Source organism: Simochromis diagramma, unplaced genomic scaffold (genome assembly GCF_900408965.1).
Source record: "Simochromis diagramma unplaced genomic scaffold, fSimDia1.1 OVJJ01000602.1, whole genome shotgun sequence".
Classification (NCBI taxonomy): Eukaryota; Metazoa; Chordata; class Actinopteri; order Cichliformes; family Cichlidae; genus Simochromis; species Simochromis diagramma.
Genome location: NW_024387040.1, coordinates 10,938,304 through 10,961,462, shown reverse-complemented (window position 1 = coordinate 10,961,462; position 23,159 = coordinate 10,938,304). Strand labels below are relative to the sequence as shown.

General features: G+C 39.1%; 1 protein-coding gene across 4 annotated transcripts in view; it reads right to left on the bottom strand.

Annotated features, from left to right (window-relative positions):
- LOC120741042 (RNA-binding Raly-like protein) overlaps positions 1-23,159 on the bottom strand; it is a 123,115-nt gene that overhangs the window by 5,616 nt on the left and 94,340 nt on the right. For all 4 annotated transcript variants that reach the window (XM_040043644.1, XM_040043643.1, XM_040043645.1 and 1 more), the window contains 6 exons: positions 18,678-18,753; positions 17,571-17,618; positions 15,661-15,839; positions 5,091-5,207; positions 2,471-2,640; positions 44-82 (listed from right to left, as the gene is read on the bottom strand). In XM_040043644.1, coding sequence (XP_039899578.1) covers positions 50-82; positions 2,471-2,640; positions 5,091-5,207; positions 15,661-15,839; positions 17,571-17,618; positions 18,678-18,753 — 623 coding nt within the window. In that variant the 3' untranslated portion in view covers positions 44-49. The remainder of the gene's footprint in view (positions 1-43; positions 83-2,470; positions 2,641-5,090; positions 5,208-15,660; positions 15,840-17,570; positions 17,619-18,677; positions 18,754-23,159) is intronic.

Below are 23,159 nucleotides of genomic sequence, written 5' to 3'. Positions count from 1 at the left end.
CTATAATGGATGCTTAGATCAAATACAAATCTAAAGCTCTTACCTGATCTCAGTTGTCAATATCCGATACGTGGTTTTCTATCTGTAAAGGAGAGCACATAGAGGAGGTTAACATCACAGACATGATACAGCCTTTTTAACTGAAAACAGAGGTTGTATTTAATCTTTTCTAAAGGTCACTGGTGATATACGCTCAACAAGAGCAGCCATGCCAACCCGCAGAACAGTCTTTGTAGCACATTATCACAAAGTGTGATCAATGTGACCTTCAGGAAACAAATAAATCTCTTCCACCATGCCTCTGAAAAATAATCTCTTCCATTAGTGAGGACACGGAGCTTTCATCTAGGATAGCATGGCCATGTTCACCTGCTGGGTAATGGCTAATAAATAAAGCATAATAAAGAAAACAAGGCCAGTGAAATACAGATAAAACCAGTATCAACTGTTTCCATGCCACTACTTGAACTTGACGATTGTGAAATGGAAAACCTATTTAAAACGTTGAAGTATTGAGGATGTTTTGAATAGGTGAAGCCAACATGCATTTTGGTTTTGTTCCCCGGGACCTTCACCATACATCAGTCTCTTTTACTTAACAGCAGTCTATTTTTCAGCTGAAATCACTGGCGTAATAAATGTGCGTCTAAGCCACAGCTGACTGAGATCAACTGGCTGAGTGAATACAATCAATATAAGCATTGTGGGAACTATCGCGTCAGCGGAAAGACTGATTAATTTCAGTTTTAGATTTTCCTTGATTGGAAATAGTAATCTTTTTGAATTGTTGGTAGTTTGAAACATAAACATATAAATGCCTTCCTTACTTTCCACCACCTTCCTCACTGGTTCTAGGGGTTTTGACCAGTTATGGTGTTTTTATGATATTTTAATGAAAAGATTGCTGTAACTACACAAAAGATGTACTGTATTGTTTCATTAAGTAATCCTTCTGTTAGGCTGATAACTAAATTACGCCGTCACTGGCTAATGTCAAGTATTTAAGCAGTGCATTAAAATGAAGGTGAAAATTATTTTGCTCAACAGACTACATATGTCTACGTCTAGGTTCGATTTGTTGTACATTCAGAGATGCTCTTCTTCATACCTTGGTTTTCAAAGTGGTTATCTGTTACTGTCGGCTTCCTATCAGCTTGAAGCAGTCTTGCTATTTTCACCTAGAGAACTGACACTCTGCTGATATTTTCTATTTTTCAGATCATTCTCTGTAAACCCTAGTGATGGTTGTGTGGGAAAATCCCAGTAGATAAACAGTGTACAATACTCAAAAGTCTGGCAACAACAACCATATCACATTCAGACTCACTAACATCACTTTTAGTGAACTGCTGATACCAACATCGATATTGACACTTTAAACTTATAAAGGCAGTTTATGTAGAGGAGAACAGTGTGCGATGACTTCTGAGATTAATCGTCATCAGTCTGAAAATCACACATTTGAATGACCTCCAAATCACTGTGATTTTTGCTTTCTATAATAATTAATACAACAATGTACACTGTACATTAGAGAATATAGACAACAAAACACACTTTTCTGCTTTTCACCTATTTTGAAATGATTTTTTGAGACCTAAAATGTCTCTAATGGACTTTGGGACAGCTTCTGTTGTTTAAATGGGCTACATACTGAACTACGAGGATAGAAACAAAGGATTGATCCATTACTGATACCAATGCTGGTGTTAGTACTATTGGTATTTGAACTGATCTGCCCACCTCTAATCACCTTTCTTTCCCAATTTTGACTTTCGGTCTTTACTTCAGCAGGTGGTCTTGACTATTTCTACATGCCTAAATGCACTGATTATTGGCTGTTTTACTGTGTTAACAAGCAGAAATCTATGTACATCTATATAGTATAACACATAGTGTAATATATAATTATACAAAACTGATAAAAATAATAAGTTCTCTTTAGTCAAATAAATTCATGTTTTTATATGAACCCAGCTGAGAATTTGACATTTTCCACTAAATTATTATTATTTTTAAATAATCCTAATAATTGAATCTCTTTGAGGGATCATCTTTTGTTGGCTGCTTCTACTGACCTTGTGAAAGAAAACCTCCAAACTGAACCTTCACTTCACGGTTGGACCCACACCACTTCATGTCAAGTCTGTCTTAAAAGCTCTCCTATGTGTATTGAACCCACTGCTTTAATTATAGCCTGCAAGCATGTGTATGTGTGTGAGCCTGTGCCTGTGTGTGGGCCTGAGAAGAGGCTTACTTCCACTGTTTCAGCCAGGGTCGACAGGGAGAAACTGTCAGTCCGGACGCCCTCACCATTCACTCATGTGAAGCAACCGCTCTCTTAGATCTGTGGCCATGAATAATTCTGGAAAATTAACTTTCAGAAGGCGAAGACTGTCTGCCCACTTGAGATCTCCCAAAGTGCCTTGCTTTCTTCCCCCCTGTCAGGCCTGTCAACCGTTTCTCTTACCAGATGGTGGCTACCCTCCTCGTCATAGTCATCCTCGCCTCCATCGGTCATCTCGCCCGCCTCTACGTCCAGCGCCCCCTCGCCGGCCTCCTCTCCAGAGTTTTCTGCCGTCTCTGACACAGACTCCTCATGCAGGGAGTCACAGTTGTCCTCATATTTTCTCTGAGCCTCTGAGAGAGAGAAAGGAGGCCACAGTGAATGAAGTGAGAGTGTAAGCAGGGCCTGTATTTTTCTTTGATAATAATAGTAGTAGGCTGCTTTTTTGCTGTTTTCCCAGTTGTGCAGAAACAGGCCATGGTTCTCCTTACACTCAACTGGAGTGAAGTAGTTTGTCCTCAGCAAGCAACCGGGTGACTAACACTACTTTTTTTATTTGAAGTAGCAAAGCATCAAATTAGGATCAAAATTCTAGCATTTTACTGTGTTTATTCTTTTACAAGCGTGACATGTTTCACTTTTTTTCCCCAATTAACACACGTGTGTACAGTTCTTAGCAAATTTACAAGACCTCCTGTTACATAAAAAAAAAAAAAAAGCAGGAATGCACATACGTTTTGACAACAAATTTTTCAAAAACTGTTAAAAAATTATATCACTTTTATCATTTTTAACAGCAAATTGAATTCACATTTCTATTTGAACACTGGACTTCTCTGAGAAGTCAGAAATGAATCAAGAGTAACGTTAAACCACTCAAATTATATCTGCTCAGGAATGTAAATCATTTCAAAACTTAAAAACAAACAAACAAAAGCTTTACAAGTGCTTTACTATTTTTTTTTTACTATATTGGAAAAAATTAATGAATCTAAAAATAATAATATAATTTTAACATTAAAAATATCATTTTGAGTAAAGATCTCGCATATACACGTGGATTAATGATTACAGAGACACAAAAAAATGAGTTTTGGTAATTACAGAAACTGTTAATTTAGAACAACTGTGGGATTCCCCTTAAACTGGGTGATGTTACAATTAATCTGTTTAGTACTCTACATGCTGAAAGGCACTGCTGGTAACATGTTTTTATTGTGCAAGGGTCCAGACAAGGTGTTGGTACTCCATAAATAGCTTCTTAAAGAGATCATATTAAATTTAAGGGATGTAACTGCACTGAGACAGCACACCTGATTTGCATTTAGATGGAAAAGGATTTAGATTTAAATTTTGTATAGTTTGTGTTATTTAAAACAAGCTCAAATATACAAAATCCACTTTTGCTAGCTAGCTACCAACAGATGTGTCAACCCCTGGATTTGCATATAGCTTAGGCTTCCTACTATTTGCCTCCATTTTCATCTTTTCTTTATTTATGAAGCCAGTTCATTTAAAGCTCCGCTATATGTGCATATTTAGGTTACAGTGTCACATGTCTGCATTAAATTATCCAGGCCACTTAACATTAGGATTATTTATTACACAAATTGTATTTTTTTTTCAAGATGTATCTGTGAAAACACATTTTATATCTTATTTTGATTTATTTTTATGTTAAAAAATCATAATGGCTCTTCAGTGTAGTGGTTAACACTTTTCCTGAACAAATCAGAGATCCCTGGTTTGATCCTGGGAGGAGACACAGATCAGGATTAAGTCGGGAAGCACATCCAGTGCAAAGAGTTTGCCAGATCCAACATGTAGAGCTGCCCTGCTGTGAGTAAGCGGCCCTTTATGAATAAGGGATCAATCCGAAGTAGCTTTATTTATGTACGCTGCTTTATACTGAATAGCCAAAATGTCTGTGTAGCCTAGTTTAAAACGTTTTACACAAATGTTTTAAGACCACAGCCCCAATATTCTCCTCATGTCACAGTTTATTATGCTTTATGACTTTTAATCTTGATGTTAACTGCAGAACTTTATTCCCGGAGAGCACAGAGAAATCAACATCCGTGTGTTGTCTCTGACTGCAGCCAGTTTTTTGTCACCTTAAGAAAAAGAACTTCAAAGATTAAACACCTGGCGAGCCGTGACTTCTTGATATCCGTTTTAAGACTGGCTACCTGTTGCTTTTTGAATTCATTATAAAATCTTTTAAAACCTTAATTGAGGCAGTCTGAACTTCTATTCAAAAACAGAACAAGTGAGACAGACAAAAGATGATCTGTAATAAAAAATTAAGGCTATTTTATAGCAAAAAAGATGGGTACATTTTGTAGTAAATTGCCTCCGGTTTTTCATTTATCCGCATTAATTTTTCATTCTCACTGCTAACAAGCTCCACAGCAGTTTGCCTAGAACACAGCCGGGAGCCGGGTTGATTTACTCGGTCTTCAAGTGCCGTGGAAGTATAAGAGAGAAGTTGAAAAAAAGCCACACATGGTGACAAATGTGCAACATGCACTTTATGGCATGTAATTTAAATGACCTTCACACTGGGCTGCACTCTGAGGCTGTCCTGTAGTGAAGGGCACTGGTGAAGACCTCTCATATACACTGAGTCAGCATGGTGTTGACGCCTGTCTGCGGTTATGACAGAGAGCTCTGCTGCTCTTATCTCCCACAATGTCACTAAGACTTATGACCAGTCTATGCTCTTAATTTCCCTCCCTTAGTGGGTGGTGTCCCTTTTCCCTTTTGTTCCCGTCTAGCTCAGATTCTGCCGTCTGCTTCTCACCGGTTTCAGCTCTCTGCTGCTTCTCAATCTTCTCCAGGCGTCCCAGCAAAGAGTCAATCTTCATCTTGATCTGAGTGAGCTCTCGTTTAATGGTCTGAAGTTGGTCCGTTTTCACTACTGAGGCACAGAAATACAAAAATGATTTAATTTGCATACTCATTGTAATGATACACAGGTTGCCTGCCTCCATCATATTAATACTCTTAGTCTCGAGTTTTGGATGTCATAACATCATCTGACTCACACTTTCCTCAGGGAAGAACATCTCAATCTGGCCAACTGAAAGCTACCCTGTTAAGACTATGGACCTGCTGCTTTCAATTTGAAGATTAGTGCACGGCTTACGCCCACCATGCTGTGCAGCGCTGCTCGAGTTTTACTCAGCAGTGCCAATATCTGAACAAACTGTGTGCGATCGCTCAGCAGATATTAGATCACGTTATTGAGCATGGAGATGGCGTGCACCTTAGGGCAGTACCTGCTTGGCTGAGTGCATATTGTACATTTGGTTAGTGATATTGAAAATTCATCATTTCCTGCTGTTTGAAATGGCTTAAGTGTTCACAGCATGAAGCAGCCAAATGGGCTGTATTTGTATCTATGCTGTTAGCATAGACTGTAAATGAAAGATGGACACTACCAGTACCAACCAGGCTGTTTTGCAGCCATGACAACTAGAAGTCTTGTCACAAAGAAATAGATCCATCCGTCCATCCATCCATCCATCCAATTAGCATGTCTTTTGACTGTGGTAGTCACGGTATTTGGTCTTTGACCCAGTGTTTTATGTTCTGGGCTTGTGATTCCTGTTTTTTTATTATTGTTTTGATCATGAATAGTGGGTTATGTTTCCTGGTTTAGTTTTCTTGTGCTTATGAGTTTCTGATTATGTTGTTTATCCCTGGTGATTCAGGTTTATTTTAAGTTGATGAGTTTCCTTCAGCTTTTCCTTCTCTATCTTGTCCTCAGTTTTTTGTCTGTACCCCCTTGTGTCGCTCCCCCTCTCTCCACGTCTCACTCTCTCTGTGTCCCTCTTTCTCTTTGTGTCTCTCTGTTTCTCTTAGTCATGTCTGTGTGTTTTATCTCCCTCACCTGTTCCCATGTTCCTCTCTGTGTTTTATCCACGTCTCCCCAATCCCCAAATCCGGTTCTTGTTGAGAACCGGTTCCCACTGTTTCAATTCCTTGGAATTGTTTGCCATTTTTGCAAACGATTCCCTTATCGATTCCAGTCGCCCCGAATGACGTCACCACGCTGCGGAGCGTCATTTACCTGGCAGGAAACATGGCGCCTAAGCGGCTCAAACGCTCAAAAGTTTGGTTATACTTTACGAGACCGGATGACAACAGGGCAACGTGCAATACTTGCAAAGTAGATATTTCATTTAAGGGAGGAAACACTACGAATATGCAAAAGCATTTGCTCACAAAACACGCGATGACCTTAAATGAATGTCGTGTTTTTAATTCCGCTCCGGACTCGTGAATCTCAACCCAGCAGCAGCAGTAACGTTTGCACGTCCTCTCCCGTTAATGTGGCAGGTAAATAATCAACTAACAGTGCATATCATGTTAGTGCGATCTGCCTTATTACAAAACCTGCTATTACTCTGCATTTAGGTGACCATGATGAGAGAGACAGACACAGTCTGGCTCAGATGCTGGCAGTTCTGGCTGCAGTCTACTGGTAGCGTCTCCTTTCAGGCCAGGATAGACGAATGTCACCGAGCAGTGACTAAGTTTGTGGTAAAAGCCTTGCACCCATTTGCCACAGCAGATGTCCCGATTTTCGGTAATTGAATGTGTTTAATTGTAGGCAGGGACATTACTGGATATTCTTGTGTAATTGCTACAGAATAATTTATGTTATACTTTGTTATTGCTACAGAAGAATATTTATTTTATTGTTTTACATTTACAATTTTTTTTCCCTGTGGACCCCTGTGACACCCCATTGAAGAAGCTGTGGATCTCTTAAGATCTCACTGCTGGGTTTGTAAGGCCATGTTACTCCTAAATTTCTATCTTGTTCAAAGAGAAGATATAAAACAAAGCTCTAAGCTATTCGACCTTAGTGTTCTCCTTTTAATTTAAAAAAAGAATCGATAAGAGAATCGATAAAGAATCTAATCTTTAAACAGAATCGAAAATGGAATCGGAATCGTGAAAATCTTATCAATACACATCCCCAGACATATTGATACCATAAACTCTTAAGGAAAATAATTACTGAGGATCAAGCGAAGTAATTTTCTCACACAAGGATTGGACCCCTCATGGCAATCAAAGACACATTTCCATTCTTGTACTTGAGGAGCTTTGGTGTTGATGAGCTGGCTAGTGCTTTTGGCCACTGCTAAAGTTTTTGCTGTCACTGTGATTGGTTTGTGTTTGTTAGCCTGATGATGGCCTCCTTCACTTTGACTGACAACCCTTTGTACCTCATATTGAGAGCTCCAGTGAACAGCTACCAAAAGCAAATTCAACACTTTGTATAAACTCTAGGTTGTTTATCAGCCTATTTTTATTGCTGAACGACAAGGGAACAGACCTCACCTGGCAATAAAACCGCTTGTCAGTCTACTGTCAAATTACTTTTGAGCCTGAGAAAAAAGTTAATGTAATACTTTTATTAAACCCTTTGAATTGAAGCTAAAAGTTTGCATTTCTTGACTCTTTGAGTTTCAATCCACTCTGGTGGTGTAACAGACGTGAAATCACAAAAATCAAGTAATTGCCCAAACATTTAAGGAGCTGACTGCATGTCTATAACAGATAGACTAATTGCTTTTCAAAGAGTGAGAAAAATTCGGAGACAAAAAAGGAGCCATCAACGACCCCGATGAAGGCCACGAGCTGAGACGCATCGCACTGTTTCTACAACAACTCTTAGACATCCATTAGCAGCTACGCGTGTCAAGAATATTAAACACATTTAATTAAATTCTCTGTCTCTCTTTCCAGGAAAGTACTGAAAATCGACAGTTCTTATAAATTCAACAAATCTAACTCAACCCAATCAACTGAGACTTTGCACCTCATTCACATTAAGCATTAACAGCTTCCAACAGAGGAATAGAGAATAGATGAAAAGAAAAAGATTTTACCTTCCCAGTAAAAATGTAGCTTAGAGTTGTGTAAAATGATCCCAAAGTTGGAACACTAGAATAATTGCATTCATGTATTTTATCTTACTACAGATTCATTAGTAAAACTGCAACTTATTCACAGTTGAATCCATACAAGTTTAGTTTATGCATGCGCACAACTTCACATTATTTCATAAACAGTCAGAGGCCTGTGTCATAACACGAAACTGTACTTTTGAATGATTAAGTAGGCTAAAATGAATACTTCTGCTCGTAAGGTAAACAAACAAAAAAGCCTTCAAACGATATCAGTGTGTTTCAAAGCCACTTTTGCATTTCACACACTCACAGTTGCGTGATCGTTGCTTCACTTATAGAGGCGCATGAGAAACAGGCGGCACAATTTTCCCTCCCACAGCTTCTGTTTACTGCCTTATAAATAATTGCTCTCCCCTACCTGCTTCGCCCGGGGTCTAAGCGTTCGCTCCACAATACACAGCTGACGTTGGAGTAAATGAAGTGTAACTCTATCATGTCAAAGTTTGAGTCTCAACCTTGATATGTCATATGGAAATAACAACTGCCGAATAAAAATAAATAAATAAAAACTCAACGTCATAACCAATTCAATCTGGTCCGTCTCACGGCTGCTGAAATGAGGGTGTACTCCTCAGCAGCTTGAACTGAGCAGATTAAAGAATTTAGACCAAACAGTAATAAGATAATCTCATTCCTTACCCCTCTGAAGCTGAAATGTGTCATCTTTTGAGAGGAGGGTGGGGAAAAAAAACAGACACCAGAAGTTGAGAAGAAAACATAAAATTCTTTTTGACACCTATCAGATTCTGTCAGGGCTGGAAAGAGGACGGATGAGCGCTCTGTAAACACACCCACGAATTCCTGTAAAGCTTCAGCTGGAAAAACCAGAGACAGGAGAGGCACGCTAAATCAAAAAGTAGCTTGTCTGGTTATCATTGTCTGCATGTGGCTCTTTAAGTTGGCTCCTGTGATGTACATTTACGCCCACATGCCATCACAACGCGAAGCCCATCCAGTCTACGAGCTACTTTGAACGATCTGAACTAATGCATAAAACATAAACACCTACACTTAGAGAAGATGTCAGTGCGTGATAATAACAAAAAATACAAAATCCTGACATTTTACCTCGTGGTAAACTAGATTCCCCCCAAAAAAGACTTTTTAATCTGTCACCAGAATTCGTGCTGAAAAACAAACACTACAACTCTCCCTCCAGTAGGATCCAATTCACACTACACAATATTTGTCAATGTGTGCTTTCTTTGAATCGAAGCGGTATGATTAATGTGTCCATGAAAAAGAGTGAGAGCCCATGGTAACACATTGGAAGCATTAAATAAGTAATGTGTCAGGAAATCCCAACACCTATTCTCATCTTGTTTTGTAAAGCAACCTAAAATCTGTGAAAGAGCAGAAAATTGATCTTTCTGAAGGTAAAAAAAGGGGGAACAGTAGATACGCAATCATATCTCTACAGGGCACAAACTGAGGTATCTCTATCTCCTTCTCGGCTTTACCTCCTTCCATTTGTGCAAACCAACATCGATGACTAGACACACATATACCACCCACTTCCCTATTCCAACGTTATCTGAGCTCACTCTGGGCAGCTTCCTCGTCGTCCTTTGATGATAAGAAAATGTGGAACAGTTTCTAATTTATCGCGGCCTCCAGGCCTTTTTTCCTTTTGTGCTATCAGGCGCATAAGCTGCAGAGAGAAAACATGCCCGTCCTAATCCAACATTGTATCATCAGCGCAGCATCTTTAGATAGCTGGAGTTAAAGGAAAAGGCTGGGGAAAAAAGCCATTGTTATTTAATAAGCATCAGGAAAGATTTAGGGAATGAGTAATGGGTCTAATTTTAGGACCTCATGATGAACGGCAGACGTTTTATCTTGGGGATAGTGAGACTCTCTTGAATCACTGGTCTATGAAGATTAAACTGGACAAAGAGTTTTAGGGCTGGTGATGCTGATGTCATTTACTGGGTTTTAGGACATAATCCGTTACTTTTAATACTGGAAAACAGTGATTTTTCTGGAACACATGTACCTCTTTTTAACCACATATTTGTAAGTATTCAGTAAAACTGAAGTAAGCTCACTAGTGTAGTGTTTCACTAGAGGTGAAACGTCTTCAAGTAACTTAAAGAAGTCCAGACGCTTTTCTTTGCAAGCTCCTTTGACTCACTAGTGTACATTCCCACATGGACTTGGTGCTTGGTTTGTTTAATTATTTAGGATGGTATCCAGTTAAATCCTCACCCAAAGTGTTCAGTTTGAAAGTGTCACAATTTTGGCTGTGCTCGGCAGTGTAAGTTCCCACTGTCACTCTTAGACTAGCTGTTTTTTTTAACCTTAGTTTTACATGCAAAATAGAACACAAAGAAGAATTAATTAAAAACCCTGATACTAGAAACCGCGGTGACATTCTGAAATGTCTTGCTCAGGCAGAATGACAGTCTGAAACCCAAAGATTTTTAGTGTGTTATTATAAAAGGGTAGGAAAACCTGAAATTATTCCCATTGGAGGAGCTGGATTCAGTGAAAGAAAGAGTGGCTTTAGAAGAGAGGGCTGAGAGTGGAAGATGAACACAGTGCAGAATCCAAAGGCTTCATTCATTCAAGTTGTCGCCAGCACAGCCAATCAAGCCTTAATCCTTCAAATGTCTGTGCCTATTAAATATTATAAATATCTTCTTAACGCAGACAACACACGCTACATGACAACATAAGGTTTATTATAGTGATTACACGATTTCCTCCAGTGACAGCAGCTCCAGTTTCTTGGGGATTTGTTTGTGCAAAACGCATTGTGATAAAAAATGAAACAGCAGGAATATAGTTTAAAATGTTAGATTATTTGGTTCATGTGTCTATGGGATGTTAGGAAAATCTGCAATGTGCTCTCGCAATGTAATGCAATGATAATGTGACTTGTAGTGAACAGGATTGCTGAAGTTTTTGTATTGATTACATTGTTGCTGTACTGGCCTGCTTTGATCAGTACACTCCAAACACTTAACAACAAGGTTATTTTTGTAACATTTGGTTTTTGTATCATTGCTATTGAGTTTTTTTTATCTGTGGTGCATCTGAGTTTTGTTATCTAGATTTATTGTTCAATGTTTCTTGTCTGATTACGTTCATTCTGATTGTTTGTTTCCAGTCTGTATTCCTCATCAGGGTGTGTAACCTTTAGTTAGCATCATTTGTGTTTCCTTTCTGTCTCCTCAGTCAGTGTTTAATGTCTCCATGTTTATCTCCTGTCACTGTGTCAAGTTCCCATTGTCACTACCCGATCCGTACCGGAAACCCGATCGGTACCCCGCATGCGCAAATCTTACGTCACTTCCTCTCTTTGCCAATATTGCGACATTCAATATATTTGAATGATACGGTTAGCGCCCAGTTAGCTCCTAGCATTTCTCAACAGCTCTGCCTCCTTTTCGACTGCCCGGGACATTTAAACAATGGATAATCCGTATACAAAGAAATTCATGCTTTTCTCCTCAACAGAGAGTGTCCCCCGATTGAGCAACAGCGCCTTAAAATAAGAAGAATGGCGCCTAATTACAGAGTTAATAATGCAGACTTTGTAATATCTCACGTGTAGATTCATCAGCCAGATGAAGTGTTTACTGACAATTGACAGTGATAGCGGACATCATCATCACTATTCCAGTCAATCCTCTCCACACAGACAAGCATAAACACACTCGACTATCGCTAAATCAAATTTAACACACGTTTGTAATGACGCTAATTCAGTTTATAATAGGGTTTATTCGCTCGGTCAGCAGGTGGCGGTATCCTCGTACACTGGGGAGTACACTGCCATTAAACGAACAGAAGAAGAAGAAAACATCTACACATGCGCGGTACGGATCGGGTAGACCCGATTTGTACGGTCAGACTTTACACATGCGCAGTAAGGATCGGGGAGTCCTGATCCGTAACTATCTTTTTATTTTTAATTTTTGTCTACATTGTACTGAAATGCTTCATTATTGCAAACATTTTAAGATATACTTGTTATTCTTAACATCTTAACAGATACTCTGACCCATAACTATCGTAAAACGCTACGACCGGAAGTAGAAACCTTTCGCGCATGCGGGGTACCGATCGGGTTTCCGGTACGAATCGGTTAGTGACACCCATGTCTTAGTCCTGGTCTGAGTGTTTGTTACTTCCTGTTTTATTTTGATAGTCCTTCATCTCTTGTCTCTTGTGTTAAGTTTTGCTTCCCCTCGTCTCGTTAGTCTGATTCCATTCATCTGTGTTCCCCGGTGTTTCCCATCTCTCTAATTACCTGGTGCGTATACATTGTCGGAGTCTCCTTTTGTTCTTTGTTGTGTCGTCTCTTGTGGTTGTGTCCCTCACTGAAACAAATGTTTGATTTTCCTAGTTTTGGTATTCTTGTATTTCGTACTTTGTTTTAGTTTAATAAAACCACCTTTTAGTATACCCCGTCGAGTTTGGGTCGTACTTCTGCCAGCCACACAGCCTACTGTGAGACAGCTATAAGTGATTCTTTACATCCTTTAACTGTAAAATTGAAGAGCATATACACAGAATTTAAATCCAGATGCTTTAATATTTATCTCACCTCATGCCTTATCCTCTTAAGCCTCAGTCATACAGGTCTATAGACCAGGTGAGTAGTTTCTGAAGGTTGCTGACTGTCAATAGGTAAAATTGTAAGATTGTTTTGGTCACTAGCAGATTCTCATGGTTATCTGTAGTTTGAAAGGTGTTGGTTGCAAACGAAAGGCACAACTTTTACTGTGAAGTTGAACACTTTCCGTTTTAAATTTCACTTTGCTAACAGGGTAATTAGCTAGTGTTTGTAGAGAAGTTGGCATCTTCTGTGCAAACTACGGGTGACCGTGGAAATCTGTCAATCACAAAAGCAATCGCAAGGTTTTCAGGGCAGCGCCGTGCCTTTTGTGGTCATTTTCACTCATCCAACAGTCCAACACTGTTTTGCTGAACCTTGTGGCAGTGGTGAACAGAGATGGGCAGTAACGCGTTACTTGTAACGCATTACTGTAATCCGATTACTTTTTTCAAGTAACGAGTAAAGTAAGGGATTACTATTGCAAAAATGGTAATTAGATTACCGTTACTTTCCCGTAGGAACGCTGTGTTACTGCGTTACTAAAACCGTGATTTTTTTGCGAGAATGTCTCATGACAGTGACGTCAGCAAGTGCGACGTTTGTGACAACAGCTGTCTGCAGATCAACAGTGGATAATATATCGAGTGTGGGAGAGAGTATGAGCGTGCAGCGTTTAAAGCGTGGAAGTACTGACCTTACTTTAACTTTGATTCCATAAAAAGTGACAAAAACATTAGCGTCCGTTGTGCGTGGGAAGAAAACTTCTTTTTACAGCGAAAAACCCCCCCCCCCCAAACTTCTAAGCAAGCACTGAGTGCGCTACGACGTAATGGGTAATTCACAGAGAAACTCGTGGATTCTTCCACTGACCGCCGCAGCACAACTGCACCAGGGTAAACCTCCGCCTACCCTAGTCCTGCTTTACAGGTGAAAATAGAGCAAAAGGACCGCTAGTCTTTGATTTTATTTATTTTCTGCTGTGTTTTACCTGCATCTATTTGAAAGAGTGAGTGTAAACACACAAAACAAAAATTATGTGCTGGAATGTGCAGAAAAAAGGTTTAAATATTAAACAAATTTCTTCCAGTCAGTGAATGTTGCATATAATTAAATTTTTGCTTGATGCATAAAGTTAAAAGATTAAAACTAATAAAACAAGTTTTAAAAAGGGACTTTTCCATTTGATTACATTTTGTATGATAGATTATGCAGAAAAAGCAGAATTGGGCTGAAAGATCTATCGCTTTATTACCTATTCAGGTTGTAAATCGTGTTTTTAAAAAGTAACTAAGTAATTAATTACTTTTGAAAATAAGTAATCAGTAAAGTAACGGGATTACTTTTTTGGGGAGGTAATCAGTAATTAGTTACTGATTACTTTTTTCAAGTAACTTGACCAACACTGGTGGTGAACATGGATTTATACAAATAAAGGGCTTGATTTGAGCTTCCCCAGCTATGGACTTCAAATCCAAAAAGTAGAAAAGTCAAAATCATGGTATTCACCACTCTCTTGATCTTTGGTATACTTGATTGAAATATGAAGCTTACTATTTTTTTCAGTTACTATTTTAAAAGCTACCAGGCTGCTACATGTTTTTTTATTATCAGGATTTGCAAATTTCATTTAGATTTATTTGCACAAACTAGGATTATTATTATTATACATAAATAAACTCGATACCACTACCCAGAAAAATAATCAATACCATTTTCAATACGAAAAATAACAAAAAAATTAAATGGATTAATTTTTTTTTAATAAATACTAGAAAAATACCAATAATTAAATAGTTATTAAAGTATGAAATACAAAATATTTTAAAGCTAAACTTTTCACTTGAGATTGCGATTTCTGTTATGGAATTAGTGAAAAAAAAGTGTGAAAAAAACCTCGCTAAAACACATGTATCCTCATGATCCAGTCATCTGATGACTGTCTCCCACCCCAACCCACCCCGAGTAAATTACTGCTTGTGTAGCCCAAGTGGTTCAAGCTGCCCACACTAGCCCACCCTTTTGCCTGGACAGCCTAACCTTATTTTTCTGTCCAATCTATCTGGGCCACAATCAATACAAACAGTGATTTTTCATGGTCCTGGCAGGGGCAAATTAGTCTCCCAAACATACAGCACCACTGCTTAGACAGAGAAGAGAATTCATTGACTCCGTCCAAAAAGAGGATGGGAGATGCTCTTTTTTTGCTCTTCTCTGTAATACCAACTGCAGCTGGGTCCTCCTGACAGGCCTTACCAAGCTGCTCTCGCTGATAACACTGGCTAGACAGGCAACAATGAAACAAACACTGTAACCAATTACACAGGCTGCGGATAGAGACAAACGTTTAGAGAAACACAGCTGACCACAGCTCCACAGAGATGGCCCCAATCTCACTTTAATTACATTTAGGACGTTATAGTGCATCACCAGTTAATCAGAGCACCAAACGGGATCCAGATGGATGCTGGGTGACAGGAATAGCACTGTTTGCTGAATGGGTACTGCTTGGAAAGCTGGGATTATATTTGCGTTTTGCTCTACATTGCAGCGTGGCTCGCTCTGAGCTGCTAGAGTGAAATTAAATAGCTGTTTATAGAGGCGCTTCGCAAGGAGCACAGCTGAATTATGCCACTGCTCTTTATTCTCTGAGCCGTGGTTTTGAGATGTGCATTAAGCCGTCAGATTCAGAAGGGACAGAATACCATTAGCGTAATTAGGCTGTGCTCTGTAAAAAAAAATAATAATAAAAAATAAAGTAAAATCTGACGGGTCCAGTGTAAACACAAGACGAGCAATAAAGCACCTTTGTTACGTACATTTCACTCCGGCGGAGGATGATGTGGGAGGTCTGGAGGATGAAGACGAGGAAGAGGAGGATGTTTTGATGGGGAAGGAGGTCTTCCCACGGCGGGAGGAGGGAGCGAGCACCCTGGAGCGTTTCAGCGGGATCACAGCTCTGGGTGGGGGGGCCACTCTGCCATGGTAGTCAAAAAGCCTCAAGAGAAGAAAAACCTATAATATTACACTTGACTTCTTACGCATTTTCCATAGGCCCTATAGCAGTCAGCAAATGTTCATCTAAAGGGTTATTTGATTTATTTCACCACTGCTTCTTTCCAAAGCCCTCTCGCTATTTCCAGTATTGAATCAGAAGGCAGATTTGCTATGGATTACTCGAGTTCCTTCTCTCAAACAGCACAGGTAAAACAAAAGACAGATGTTCCAGTTCAATTTTCCTGAGATCCCCATTTCTGTTCCACTAAAGGGTGTGTTGCATGCATGGAAATAATCCCTTCACATATATAAGAGGATGAAATTGAGAGGGTGCTTAATGTCAAATAAAAGTGTCAGCTTTGACTGTTCCTGGTGACACCAGATTGTCACAGCTCTCAATGTGAAGTTTGACATTTAGAAAATAGAAACTGTCTCTGCAGATAAGCACTCTGATCATTGGTGGATAAATGTGAGACAAAACAAGTGTTTCTTCATCAGCATGTTGATCTGTTCAGTCTGCACGACAAGTCGACTATTTCAGTGTACCTGTCTGGGAACGTGAATAGAATTTAATAGGCAGGACAAGTGTCTCAAAGTCTGTTTTACTACCCATTTGCTAAGACCCAGAAGAGATGTGAATAGTAATTATTATCACAGAAAAACAAGTTGTGCAAAGCTTTGAATTCTACACATTTATATGGTCATAAACAATACTCAAGTAGGCTGTGGCATTTAAGTGATGCTCAGGCCTAAAGTATGACGAGAAAGGCAGGATGGACTCATGGGTTGAACATTGTTCATGCCAGATTCTAACCCTACCATTCAAATGTTGCAGCAGAAATCAAGACATCAGACCAGGCAACAACTTTCCAATCTTCTACAACCCAGTTTTTGCGGGTGTGTTAGAACCGTATCCTCAGTTTCCTGATCTTAGGAGTGGCACCCAGTGTGGTCTTCTGCTGCTGTAGTGCACCTGCATCTAGGTTCAATGTGCTGTACATTCAGAGATGCTCTTCTGCATATCTTGGTTGTAAATAGGGTTTATTTGAGTTAACGTTGCCTTCCAGTGAGCCTGAAGCTTTGTTGCTTTTTACAACAAAGCATTTTCAGAGAATTTCTGTTCACTGGATATTTTCTCTTTTTCTGGCCCTTCTCCGTAAACCCTAGGGTCGGTTGTTTGGGAAAATCCCAGGAGATCAGCATATCTACAGGGATTACATGCACCAGCCCATCTGGCACCAACAACCATACAATTTTTTTAAGATTTATTTTTGGAAGTTTTAGCCTTTATTCGATAATACAGTATTTAGGGTGAAAGAAAAGCATAGCTTGAACCCAGGTCAGAAAGTTGCTTTGATAAGTAGTTAAACAGGTGTACCTAAAAGTGACCAATGAATGCATTTCAAACTGAAAATGTAAATACCTCTACAATGTAACAGAGCAATGCAGTTTTCGTGGTGTAGCCAACATGTGCACAGCTAAAGACCAACATCAAAATAGTCACAGGACTGCTAGCTAGCTATAGCTGATTAAATAAGGTGGGGAATTTACAGTTTCAGAAGGTAATCCTGCTACTGTCACAGATTTTACTTTCTAATGTGAGAATGCAAAGCTTGACAGATGTTACAATTAAACTGAGTCTATAGAAATTTTAATGTGATGTATAATGTTCTGAAATGTTATATCTGATCACATATTGGTAAAAAAAAAAAAAAAAAAGAATGGTACCTACCTGCTGTAGAAATCATCCCTGTAGTACTCGTAATCAAATTCATAACCACTATTAGAAAGACAGAAGGGGAGGAAGGCACAGAGAAAGACAGAGAAAGAGAGAATGCGATGGATTATGATAAGAGGAGCCATTTCAAGCCTGTCAAAAGTAAGCAGATAAAACACAAACTGTTCCGAGTCGAACGGACATGCTCTAGTTGACGCCTACAGCCCATCACAGGTTAAGCAGTAAGCCTAAGCTACGCTGGCATGCAAAGACCACAGATCGAGAAAAGATCAACAAAAAGTTTGAGAGAGCCAATACAGTCAGAGTCAAAAAGAAAAAAAGTTTTTTAGACCCTAGAGCTGAAAATCGATGTGGCACGCTCAGGATGACAACTGATTTAGAATTCAGGGAGAGCAATAAAATAAAGAGAAGCAGCGATGAAAAGGAGTTGTTTTGAAATGCTGCTATTCTCGCAGGAATTTTAATGTATTAATGATTAATGCATTACTATTTCGATTTAGAACAGTGTAGTGTTGGTTTTTGCTTCTCCGGATCCTGCTCCATAATTACCATATTACACCCGACTCATTTCTACTGCAGATATAAATTGCAAATGAGGTTCTATGATAAAACAATGCAAAGACTAATAAAATTAGTGTAATAATACTGTAAAAAAAAACCAAAAAAACCCCAAAACAAACTAACCAACAATTCACAAAAGTGTAAGGTATAAGCTTTGCCAATGAAAGCGTCCCAGTGACACTTTCCCAGAAAAAACATGCCTAAACCTCTATCACATTAGACTGCAGTAAACAAGCGCAGCTTTGATCTGTTTGTGACCAGGAGATGTGTGCGGGGCAGAGAATCAGGGTCATGCTTAATGAAGCTTACACAACAGTTTCTCCTTCGAGATTTACAGACTTGTGCTGAAAAAACTTCAGTCGACGTTTTAAAACTCAATTAGAACGAGGGGGAAAAAAGCGAACATAATAGGGATCCTCATATTTTTAATATTACTGCACATTTACATCAGCTGGAGCAGCAGGATGTGAAAGATGATTAATATTAATGATAAGAAACTTTTCCAGTGGAGGAGCATGCTGGAAGAAGGGCAAATCTTACCTGTAGACAGCTGAGAGCGGCCGTTTGGAGCCCGCTTTGGGCCTGTATGGCTTGGGCTCCCCGGCCATGTTTATGTCTGTAAAAAGACAAAGCGAAAGTCTTCAGTCATCAGTCATAAAGGGGCGTTTTTACTGTGGATTAAAATAACATACAGAACACCTATTGTAACTGTGTAATTTAAGTATTTTTATTTTATTTTTATTTTATTTTTAAGTATTTTTCTTAAAAAAAAACAAAAACAACTATCCATCTGTTTCTTTGTCTGGCGATGTGTGGTCCAAATTTTCTTTGCAGGCATTTTAGGTCAGAACACGCTGTGTGTGGGCTGCCTCGTCCTCTTCCTCTGCAGCAGAGGACACACAACAAAACAACAGCAGAGACTCTCACACTGAGCTTAAATGAAACACGACCAAACAAATTAATTAACAACAGCAAATAAAAATGTTTTAAAGCTCTGTTATTTGGGGTCTCGACCGATTGTACAGAACTTAACTATACACATTTCTTGCATGACATTGTGCACACACTGCAAATACTCAATCACTACTAACCGACTCGCAATAAAACTTGGAAAGTTAAAGCAAATCCAAGGACGTTTTTGCCAACTAGTTAGGAAATATGCACATTTTTCTCCTAGTGACTGATGGTTGCTAGGTGGTGGCTGACTTCTCTCTATGGCCTGTATGGATGGTGCTTTTGCAACTGATTTCCCAGCAACTGCCATTAACCTCCAGCAACTACTCACCAACCGGTGGGGGAACAAACATTTAATTAATGGTTGACATAGTGTAATGAACCAGTGTCTAGGCCGAAATTGCCAACATGATTGTCACGCGTTCAAAATGGCAAACAAGTTAACGCCACATGGTTAGCGAGCACATGTCCTGTAAACCTCAAAAGAATCTCATGATTTCATTTTTGCTATTGTGTTCACTCTGGTCTGTTGTAACATGTCATACTTTGAAAACAATGCGAACTGAAATACAGCTGCACAAAAAATACCTACAAACATTAGGTTTTATTCTATCAGGGGATTACTTTAGCACTACATGTCTAGTTAGCTATGTGCTAAAGTGAGCTTTGTGCTTTGTGCTATAGCTAAAGCAACAGCAAAAAATAACTGCGTGGCTCACAGCTTTCTGACTTTATCAAAATCACAATATGATACAGATAAGATGCTTTAGCCTAACTTACAACAATATAATGGCTTAAAACTTGCATTGGTGTATTTGACTTGACAATAGCTTGCAGCACAAGTAAGAATACTGACTGACAGGAGTCCACATTTCCCCCCCCCCATACGCCAATCTCCAGAAAAGTTTGTGTGGTTTCAGCAGTTCATAAAAACTTAGTTCTGGATTGTTTACCCTCTTGGTAGTGCATTCCACTACACTGCAAATCTCAGGCACTTTTCAGTTTGTTGCTTGCAGACAGAAAAGATGAACAGGCACCTTCATACAACACAAAGTCAGTGAAATGCTGTGTATTGCTTCCCCTCAGGTGTGGGCCAGACTTAATTGTAGTCTGTCTCTATGTGGCAAGCCCAGCTATGAAAACATACAGGACATAAGGCCAGATTACAGCACAAATGGTAGAAGTGTGATTTCTTTCTCTCCTAAGAAAGCAACTACTCCATTATGTCTGTATCTGTATTCGGTGGGATACTATCTTATATGAAAACCTTTAATTTTGTGCTTATACTTGCTGGCAACTTAATTATACTGTGTCAGATACTGTTTTGCTATCTGCTCATAACTGTTGAAAAGGAGGTTATCTTACTCTCTGTATGAATAAATCAATATTCGCTTCTGAATATTATCATGCAGTATACGGGATATCACAGAAATTCATTCAGTGTCGGTGTTTCCTACGCTGCGGTGTAACCTAATTTAAAAGCCAAAAACTGTGCCCATGAAAGTGAAATAACTTCCTTTCTTCAAACATCCTCACATCGAGCAACGGCTTGTGATGGTGGCACACAGTTCAAAGCCATGGCTGAGCTCAAGGGAGCATAAAAGTACTTCATAATACAGAGATTTAAAAAATCAATTTAAGCTCTTTGGAAGCTTTGTGCTGTTTCCGCTGCAAAACTGAACTTTTCATGCGACATTTAAAAAAAGCTGCAGTACCGTCGAGTAGACTCACTAAATTCGAGGTGCACTGCGAGAGCCAATTTTCTAAAGGCAAGACTGGAGACCTTGCTGCCGTGCACTGGAAAGATTACAAAACAAAATTGTCGTTGCAAGGCACAAGAAAATCCTTGAAAACATACAAACAATAAAAATAAGTAAACATTAAAAGAAGAACTAAAACAAAAGCAGAAAGTTAGGAGGGCTTTGATTTATAGCCGGCTGTTCGTGCTTTCCGTAAAAAATTCTTTTTACTATCAGGCGTAGAGGTTTTGTGATCCAGCCAGTCAGTGATGCAGACATTTCCATATCACTATCTGTGCATTGCCAAGGGTGCTGCAAGGTCCTCATATTTTGTGAAGTCTGAGTGGCTTCTGGGAGACGAGCCAGTTGGTCAAAGTAAAACACCGGAAAGATGAGGAAAACAGTCCAGGAACTTTATGGATGCAGATATGAGGTGATATTTCTGAGGTGAGGGAGGCTACAACACCTTAACGTAACACTTTCATGTGAGGTCTAGTATAAAAAGTAGCTTTCCAGAATCTCATCCCACTTTGAGGTTATTATTCTTCTAAAAATGAATAAAAAAAACATAAAGGAGGGTGAAGCAAATAGATCACTTGAGGCGAAAAGTGAAAAAAAATTTCCATAGTCTAACCAAAGGCGGAACAAAAAATCCCATCAAGTGCTTTTTTAAATATTGTCCTTGATATCACACAACTGTTCATGAGCATCAGCATGCTCAGCAGTAGCAACGCATTAGAAAGGCCATTTCCTAACTGGCAGGACACAACAAGTTTACGACTGAGAACAATGCACCAATCAGCAAACGCCCTTGAGAGGATAAACCCACACCCCATTGTGAAGAGCCTTGGCTAAGTGCCTTGTAGGTACATAGATCACTTTAAAGGCACTTTCTGACAAATTGTTGTTTTTTGCATGCGGCCGTGTTCTCACTATCACTTTGTCCCCTCCAGCAACACACATTTGCCTAAATAATTTATGCATCTGCTCTGCCCCCCTTCTTCCCAACACCAAACAAGTGGAAGCACCCCAATCCCCAGGAGTGGAATTGCACTGGGGTGAAAATAAGCTGCTGGCAAACTCTTGCCTCCTTCTCCCAGAGGCTGCTCTCATGAGAAATAGGATTAAAGCCTGGTCTGTTTGTATGCTGCCTACTTAGACATGCTAAAACACAGACTTTTTACAGAAAGCTGCATGACCAAATGAGTGTGAGTGTGTGTGTGAGTGTGCATACTTGACAGAGTATGCAAGGATTGACCATGATGGTAACCTTTGGAGATAATTACACTTTTGCTCATCAACCTGAAAGGTTGACTTACAAAGAGATCAGGTCCAAACCTTTAATTAGCCCCCAACAGCCCAACTAAATATAATTGGCATCTAAAACCTGAAGTGATAAAAAAAAAAAAAAAATCTCTGACAGCTCTGTTTTTGTGAGCCATTATTTTTGATTCAGTATGGTTTATATGCAGTACAGTCAAATCCATGCTGTTCAGTCCCTGACAGGTATCGCCACTGCTGGAGGCTAAAAGAGCCTTAGCCTATTTCGACTGAAGCTGTCAGTACATGTGTGGTTCAAGCAGAGTCCAGTGGAGCAATCAAAACCACATTTTCAGTAGGGTAGAACTTCAGCTGTTAACTAACACAAAAACTGCACACTCTTTGATTCAACATTTTAAGGCTCTTTTCATGGATACATACCATTGTTATAATCAACCTTTTGGAATGTAATACATTTTTTAGTGAATTTAACATCTTTTTAATATGATCTGTTTGTGGAACCAAAACATGGCATTTGAAGACATGTTTGGGAATAGATATAAACACTTGTACATCTATTCAGGTGTTTCATTAACACAACAATCGGTTATTCTGACAATGACTCTCCCAGGATTAAACCTACCTGTATCGGTGAGAGAACCATGTTCTTTAGGATCTCATCAAGTTCAGGACCTTCTTTCAAGAAAATAGCAACCAACTAAATCTTCATACATCCCATCTGTTCTTCGTCTTAGGGATATGTTATCGACTTACAGTAATGTCATTAATATTGAAGCATTTGTTCATATGTAGAGTTAACAGTTAATGGCTCAGAATTATTATATCAGTGTTAAACACTGCAATTCATCAAAGATCCATACTTCTCCTGCCAGAATTTATATGTTTCATTTTTTCAAATACTTGAAATGTTCACATTTGTTTTTTGACAATAAACTCAACCTTGTACATTTCAGACAATTTCAGCTCCTTTTTCTTGGAAGGTTGTATTTTTCTACTATAAATACCTTAAATGTGTTTCATTGGGTTCAAGTAAAGCAACATTCTTGGT